The sequence below is a fragment of the Acyrthosiphon pisum genome, chromosome X (genome assembly GCF_005508785.2).
Source record: "Acyrthosiphon pisum isolate AL4f chromosome X, pea_aphid_22Mar2018_4r6ur, whole genome shotgun sequence".
In the NCBI taxonomy this organism is placed as follows: Eukaryota; Metazoa; Arthropoda; class Insecta; order Hemiptera; family Aphididae; genus Acyrthosiphon; species Acyrthosiphon pisum.
Genome location: NC_042493.1, coordinates 37,828,431 through 37,837,716, shown reverse-complemented (window position 1 = coordinate 37,837,716; position 9,286 = coordinate 37,828,431). Strand labels below are relative to the sequence as shown.

Below are 9,286 nucleotides of genomic sequence, written 5' to 3'. Positions count from 1 at the left end.
CATATGAAACAACTGGTTTTACCCCTTCAACTTTGTCTTGAATACTTTTCCAAGTATCAGGTTCATATTTAAGCATATATAGCTCATACATTTTTGTTATATTTAAATCTGGTGATAAATATTTGACATTTTCATTTTTACTACGACTATAATGTGACTGTCGAGCTGGAAAGCTTTCAATATGTGATTCAATTTGAAACATGATTATATCAGATTTTTTATTGCTTCTGTTTTTATGTTTTCCACGTTTATCTACAGGGGAAGGAACATTATTTTGCATTAATTTTACTATTCGTTCTACTCTACTTTTTCCAATTCCAAGTATTGAACAAAATGCCTTTTTGCACACATATTTTTCTACTTTATCAATCCGAAATTTGTAAAAGCAAGATATATTTTTTGGTTTGGTATTATTTCTGGGCCTATTTCTAGTAATTGCTTGAAGTTTGATTAACCCAACTATGTATGTGTCTTGTTTTTCTTTATTGCCAATTTTATTAAAATTGTCTAAAATTATATGCCTTTCTAAACTGTCTACTTTGGTAAAACATTTGCTTCTGCATTTACAATCAGAACCTATAGACCTAGGCATTACATGATTACCACGTAAACTAGTATGTTCAAGCCCTAGTGCTCTACTATTTTTTGATCTATTACGTTTCCAAGTTTCAATTTCTCGTACTTTTTTCTTACCTTTGGGCTTATGTACCTCCTCTTCTTCTGCTGAATCATCAATCACTTGAACACCGCCAACATTTTCACTAACAAAATTTTCATCGATATCAGTATCATATGCTAAAATATTATCCGTGGATGTTGGTTGCTTATCGAAGTTGACATATTGTTCATACTCAATATTATCCTCGAAATCCGACACTTCAATAGGAGAATTATTATTCGGATTTCCATAGTCTGGGTCATTAAAGAAATCGTCTATACTGGAACCACTTATACTTGAAATACTCATTAGGTAAGGGAATATTAATTATTTAATATTGAAATTCACTTATTTATGAGTTAATCAATAACATAAACATTAAATAACAATAACAACTTTAGTATAAATCTTTTATAATAGGTAACTACAAGTATATTGAGAATATTATTCAATTTAAATTGACACTTATTAGTAAATTAATAACAATAACAAAGTATAAAGTTAGTGACTAGTAGCTTTACCTACTGTTGTATAAAATTATTTGAATAATAACTAAAGTCCAGAAATAATAAAATTATTCAGGAATGAGTATATTTTGAACAAACTAACGAACAAAGTCATTGATTTTCATTATCAAAGCAAGAATTTATTGATAAACACATTGTTTTACAGTGCTACCAGTATTTTGGAGCAACAATCAGACTTGTCCGGACATATCTTGTTGTTGCCCCAAAAACGACAACAAGACATATCCATTTGTATTATAACTCCATATATAACAGTCGGACATGTCTCATTGTTACACCAATCGATGCAGATTTTTTTTTTATATTTTACGACGGGAAAAAGTGATTTTGACCAAAACATGGACATGTCTCGTTGTTGCCCCAAAGTCTTCAATTAAGATATACAGGATGCCAAACGAGACCTTATCAGGTGAAGACGGAAGTTTCCAAAAATCCAGAATGACTTATAGCGCTTTTTGCAACAGTGGCGTTTAATGACCATCTACCAAGATTTATAATTTTACGTATCTTTATCGTAAAAATTATCATCATATTAATTTCCCGCCATGTTTATTACGATACTCAATAGTCGTTATCACGAACATATAATAGCATATATACATAATATAATCATACAAAATTAGTTAAAGATTTCGCCGCCGTAACCATTTCAGCGCCATAAGTTAATTTGGGAACCTGAAAACTTTCAACTTCGCAAAAATACTGATAACAGGCTGTCGTTCGGCTTCATGTATATCCTAATTCGTGGAATGGCCACATGATTGTCTCAATTCTTTTGCTGACCTATCAAAAGCAATTACCCCTCTTAAATTGTATATATCACCATAAACTGTTATTGTCTTACTAATGTCTCCAAATTTCAACCAAACCTTTCCCGGATAATGTTGTGCAATTTTTGTCGGATCTTCAAGATGAGAATATTTACCAGAAGCCCTGAAACCTATAAGAAATGAAAACATGATCATAATAATTACAGTTTAATATATTGATTAAATATGCTACTTAGGGACTAAAAATTTGATTTTTTTTCATTAATGCTTTGGATTAATGTTGTGGTTTTGGTTTTGTGGTTTAACCCCTCAGTATCACTCCCCAGTAATATTATGTTTGATTTTAGGGTTTGTTTGAAGATAACAATTGTGTGACTGTATGGAATAGTTAGATACATTTTATTTTTTTACTTGAATTTAAGTAGCATAAGTTATCGCTACCAATGCTATTATCACTATTTTATTATGCATTATTATTTTAATTTTTTTTCATAAGCAAAGTCTAAATAATACATAATATAATGGTCTATTGGAATTTTTTGCCACTTCCCCATACGCCTTTGAATTAATTAAAATGTTTTTATTTACCTTTTGGTATTGATAATAGTTCCACAATAATATTGATAGTTGTACCCACTATAGTATATTTATAGTAACCACTTTTCTTAAGCAATTACAATTAATTGTAATACAAAACTTTGTGATTGATTGAAAAAACTTGTCCATTTCTTTGTTTAAATCAATATTTCCATCAACGTCAAGTAGTGTAATGAAAACTCCTCCCGCTGCATTGGTTTCTTCATCAAAACATATACTATTTTGACAACGATCTATTCGTGTATATGATTTTTCACACATCGATGGCCGTCTCTACTGTGTTGAAAAATCTTATATCTCCAATTGGCTCTTTGCTCTCGTTATAAAATGTAATGCAAGCAAGTATACGCGATCTCTATACATTTCTTTAGATGGTTTGTTTCCTGTTATTTTCTCAACAAAATCAGCTATATTATTTCCTTTTTTTCTTTCGGTAAACCGTTTTCTGTAATTTTCACTTCTTGCAATAGACACCGCTGAAATTGATCAGTTGAACAAGTATTTTTCAGTAATACTTTTTTATATCCTAGTTAGTATATAGGTTAGTATATAGTTCCATTAGTATATAGGTCTGGTTTGAAAGCAAGAACCATTTCGAAGTAGGGCTATCTTGTTAAACTTTTTGGTGTTATTTAAATATATATTATGTTCGAATCCAGGCTGTTTCACTAAGTACGATTTCGTGGAACGTAGTCTTGATGACGATATACTTCCTTTTTTCCAAATTTCAATTGAATTTTATCTTTATCTAATTCGTCTATATCATTAAATACATGTTAAATAAATTCATTTTTTCCGCCAATTTCTTCACTAAAAGGGTCTTCTACTGAACATCCAAATAGATGAACTGCTTTATCGGACTTGCTGGAACAATGGAGACCGGTGGGAAAATGTCCACTTTCGCATGTATACCTGTATCATATAAAAGGTCCATAGCTTTAGTCAATAAATTTGCTCTCTCACTACCGTTTAATCCATATATTCAAAAAAATTTAGATATTTTTAGGACAAAACCCTATAATATATAATTAATATGATGGGTACACCACCTGAATAAAACACAAATTAAGTTATATTTCTGTTACTTAGCAATATAATACGAGTAGGTAATTATTTTTTTAATTTACTTATACAACTAATAAAAAAGTGTATAAACTATTATTAACACTTATTTAAACATAACTACATAAAATATTAACTTACCAAGGCATAAAGATTTGACTATGATTTTGAATATTATCCATGTTTGTTTTTCCTAGAACACATAATTAATACATCTAATTAATTATTAACATAAAATATTACACAGAATGTTATTTAAAATAAAAACACAATACAACAAATGTTTGTGATTGAAACTCTATTTTATTGTATGTGTTATAAGATGCAATAACAATTGTCAATTTGTAGGTAATCTCTATACTAATGTCATTCTGGTATTCTACAGATGGAAATATTTTATATTAATAAGTACAAATTAATATATTCTTACAATCATATAGGTACTGAGATAGTAAAATTGAACCAATCATCTATATTGTGATAATAAATCAAATTAGTTATAAACGCTTTTTAATTATACTTGAACATGTATATAAATAACAGGGGTGGATCCAGAAATTTATCAAGGGGGGGGGGGTAATTAAAATATATCCAACAGATATTATTCATACTAAATAACATACTTTTTAATATCATTATTTTGAATTTATTCTTACAAACTAGTATCAATTACAACATTTATATACTTAAAAAAACAACACTAATTTTATAGATCTGGTACAGTAAACATAAAAAAATTCAAAATAATGAAAATACACATTTGAAATTAAAAAGGTTGATAAGTGGATGTCGCTCTGCTGTACAGTAGGTTACAAGTGGGTCACTGTAATGGATGGTGTTAAATTTGAATTCAATGATATAATATCATTGTATAAGAAAAACGATTCTGAGCGAAAACGTCAGTCAGTCTATGATATTACCAAGTATATTTGATGATATTATTGTGAATAAAGTAATTTTTATATAAGCTATTCACGTGGAATCTTGATTTAAAATTTCAATCCTTAGCTATAAAAGTTGAAAATTTTATAAACTATTAACTACAAAATAATTATTACATTTCAAATTTGATAAATTTTGTCAAAGGGTAATTTTAATAATGTAATAGGTAAATCAACAATCAACTGAAGTTTGAAATAGAGATAAAGGGAATGCAATAACCCAATACAATATTATTTTAATTAGTACTTATAAGTTATAAGTAGGTACATTTTTGATGTCTGAGTACTTAAACTTATTACATTATTGTAAAACTTATTTACCACGTACCACGATATAGAGTAAAAACTCGTTTCCAGATCGGGCAGATGGTTTGAGAAGCAAAACGTTTTAAAAATAAACGGGATAATGAATTATTATTTTAATTATTGGAGGTTTTAGAACATTTATCAGTATTTCACGAACACCGTATTACAAGATCTGGACAATATATAAAAAATCAATATGAAAATATTCTCGACTTTCGTTTTGGACAAGACGTCGCGTCGTCCACGCGAAAGCCAACCACCAGGATGAGAGGGTGGGCGGGGGAGAGAGAAATCAAAACGACATGAAAAAAACTTAAGCCCATCTGATCAACAATTATTATAGGTAGTAAAATCTTAATGCCTTGTTTACACGTGACGAGTACTCGGCCGTGTCACTCGTTATGTTGCTCGGTCTAGTACCGGAATTGACCGAGTGAAGCGTTTACACGCATTGTATTTGTTTGACCGAGTGACTTCCCCACTACCAAGATTTTACTGTACTCGGCGTGTCTAAACCGCTAACCGAGTGCAACGTAGTAGTTGTGAATTCGTACACTTGTTATCAACACATTGTTGTCAACACTTGTTATCAATACAATTACCTATCTGTCTAATTTGTTAAATTGTTTTACTGTTTATTACTTATTTTTTAACGCATTTAACAACAAAATGTCAACAAAGTGGGATTGTAAAACCACTATAAAATTTATTGAAGAGTACAAATCGTATGATTGTTTATGGAATTTTAAATCTTCATCTTACAAAAATAAACATATGCGTGAATCGGCTTATAGAAGTATCGTTACAGCAATGGCAATAGAAGGATTTGGTGTTCCAGAAGTAAAAACAAAAATAAAAAATATTCATTCCACATATGCTCAGGAAATTAAAAAAATAAAGGAATCTAAGAAATCCGTGAGTGGAGTTGATACTTGTTATGTGTCAAATATACAGTGGCTAAAAGAACTTGAACCAATCTACAAGGATGCAGATTCAAGAACAAGTTTTGACAATGTGAGTAATACATTTATTTTTAAATCAATTTTTACAAAATTAAATTAAAATTAAATTGAGATGTAGACATAATTTTTAATATTATTAATGATTGTACTAAAAGTACACATTATCAAACAACTATACACTTTAGTAGATCATTCTATCTTGCCATGGAACTGCACCTTCATGAGTGAAGTAATGTTTGTATCTTTCTCGCAATTCTCTAGCTTGTCTAGCTGAATGATTCGATCCGGTATTAACGATACTTGGCATGGAAAAATCTCTTCTCCATGTACCTTCAAAAATTTCACCTGTGTTTTCATCTTCCACATCTACAGTGCCGCTACCCAAATATGTAAAACCACTTGTCATTCTTAACCAATTGTGCAAAGCGCACGCAGTACGAATAATTTTATCGGTTACTTCTAGCTGGGTTGAAATAAGCTTATGGAATATTCGAAATCTACTAGCTAGTATACCAAAAGCATTTTCTACTATTCGACGTGCTCTAGATAGTCTATAGTTAAATATCTTTTCGTCATAAGCTAGAGATCTGTGTGAGTATGGTTTCAGTAGGTAGGTTTTTAGTGGGAAAGCGTCATCTCCAACTAAAAATCCACCATCAGGTAATATATCATTATTTTCAAGTTTTTGATAAATTGAACAATTTCTAAATATTCCTCCATCCGAGTTCCTTCCGTTTGCTCCTACGTTTATGTATCGGAAACAATAATCATAATCGACAATTGCCATCAAAACTATACTGTTACTTCCCTTATAGTTCCAAAACTCACTTCCACATTGGTTAGGAGCTTGAATTAAAATATGTTTGCCATCGATAGCACCATAACATCCGGGAAAATTCCATCTTGTACGGAAGCCATTCTCTAAAACTCCCCATTCTTCATAAGTTTCTGGAACCTAAAACAAAATATACTTTTGGAGTTATTTTTCAACGATATATAAAATTGGTGATAAGTGATGCCATGAATTATTTAAATAGTTTTACACATTTCTTGGTATACCTATATTAATAGTTGAAGGTTGTTGTATAAAAATCAAAAATTGATTATTTATAAAAAAATGTGTTCTTACAGTTTTTATTTTATTAGATCGAATATAACACGGAGGTACAAAATGTGAGCACTGAAACAACTGAAGAAGCACTAACCAATGAATTACCCAATGAATTACCGAAAAGCCAAAGTTTTTCTACACAGTTACCTAATCAAACTAAAAAAAAAAAGAACTGCCTCTGTACTAAGTGCTGTGGCTGACTTGAAGTCAATACATGATGCGATCAATAAATCCGAGCCCGAAGAAGATTCATTTGATATATTTGGGAAGAGTGTTGCAATGCAACTGAAGAAATTTCTTTTGCTAGAAACATCTTTAAGAGCGCAAAGTAAAATTCAAAACATATTGACTGAAATGGGAATTGAAGAACTGAATAGACAAAAATGTTCATCAACACCATTATCAACATTATCATACATGAATCCCTCATCAGTTTCGTCGGGATTTGAGACATATTCCAACATGTCTGAAGGATCAAGTCCATTTCCAACTGTTGAAAATGATAGTCAAAATCAAAATCAAAATGATTTGTTACACAAAGCTATTTTTCAAACTTTCAGCTCCCCATTAGAATATAGCCAGTGATAAAAATTTATTTTTTATATTTATAATTTATAATTCCTACAAAACTAAAAAGTAAAATTGGATTTGTTTTATTTATTTTTAAGTTTTTATAAAAGGATTTATATAATTTAATTGTTTTGCTTACTTATTAAGTTTTTATAAAAGGATTTATGTAAATTAATTTTGAACTATATAAGTATCACAAGTTGCATTATTCGGACATTTAAATATAATTTATTATTTCCTTACCTTAATATAATCCTTTAAGAAGTCGTAAATAGCATCTAAAACTTCAGGAAGAAATGTGGATATCGATGGCTTAGGCACTCGAAAAATATGTGTGAGAGTTCTGAAACTATTTCCTGTTGCCAAAAAAGACAAAGTTACTTGTAACTTATCTTTTGCTGATATGGCTTCCCTCATTGCTGTGTCTGATCGTTGAATTTTATCCGAGATATTTTGTAAAATCAGTTGAAATTGTTCAACATTCATCCTCATAAATGATCTATATTCGTTAACATCTTCACTCGCTAGCTCTCTAAGAAGTCCAACAGAAGCACCGTGTGTGCCTCGACGTAAGATCCATTTTCTGGTCCAAATCCGCTTCCTCTTTTCTGTACTTTTCTGTAACTCATCTTCCAATAATTCTATCATCATCGGATAGATTTGATTTACGTAATCTTTGAAAAATCGTTTTATTTTACGATGACGATTCATACTAAATAAATATTTTTGATGAAAAAAATACAACTACAGGTTAAGACGCCACAAACATATTATATTCACAACTATGCTGAGTACTGAACTACTCGTTACACGACACTCGGCTAGCGGTTTAGACACGCCGAGTACCATACATCTTGGTAGTGGGGGTAGTCACTCGGCCCAATGAATAGAAACTGTTTCTATTCACTCGCCCGCTTATTTTACTCGTCAGATTACTAGGCCGAGTACTGGTTCCATGAGTTCACACGGGGCAGTGCTCGGCCGAGTTGACTCTCTCGGCCGAGTACTCGTCACGTGTAAACAAGGCATTAATATAAGCAAATGTCATGTTATGTCGTTTTCTAGGCAGCGATTTCCTATCCACCACAACTATTCTCTTAATGGCACTTCTCTTAACCGTGTCTTCCTCTATAAAGATCTTGGTATTTATTACTCACCATCATTACATTTTGAGCACCATATAAATGTCACTGTAGGTAAAGCTTTAAAAGTATTGGGTTTTATTAAACGCAATACTAATCAGTTTTCTTCTGCTCGTTGTCTCTGCACATTAAACTTCTCATTAGTACGTTCTATATTAGAATACGGTGTGGTGGTGTGGCGTCCATACCTAGCTAAAGACGAACTTAGACTCGAGCGTGTACAAAATAGATTTCTTTCCTACATTGCCTACATAATGAAGATACCTCACCCTACGCATGACTATTCCTCAATTCGTAGTTCATTGGGAATACCAATGCTGTCAACTCGTCGACAAGATGCCGATGAGCGCTTTATAACCTCGCTCCTAGGTGGCACCATAGATGCACCCGATCTCCTCTCTAAAATAAGTTTTCGTATTCCTTCCTTCTTTTCCAGAAATCACGCACTCTTCCAAGTTCCAACTCATAATACATTATACGGACATAATCACCCCTTGCACAGAATGCTTCGTAATCTGAACTATCTTAATTTTGATTTTAATAAATAATTAATAATATCATTGTTATAAATATGTTGTATCATAGTTTTATATTACTAAATTAAGTATTACCATTTAGTCTATATTATGTTGTGTTTTCC

The 9,286-nt window shown here is 31.1% G+C and overlaps 1 protein-coding gene across 1 annotated transcript; it reads right to left on the bottom strand.

The window, feature by feature from the left end:
• Positions 1–7,735: 7,735 nt before the first annotated feature.
• On the bottom strand, positions 7,736–8,485 carry LOC107885916. Its single transcript, XM_029485107.1, has one exon. It carries the CDS (start codon positions 8,213–8,215, stop codon positions 7,736–7,738), a length of 480 nt encoding a protein of 159 aa, XP_029340967.1. The 5' UTR covers positions 8,216–8,485.
• Positions 8,486–9,286: the final 801 nt, after the last annotated feature.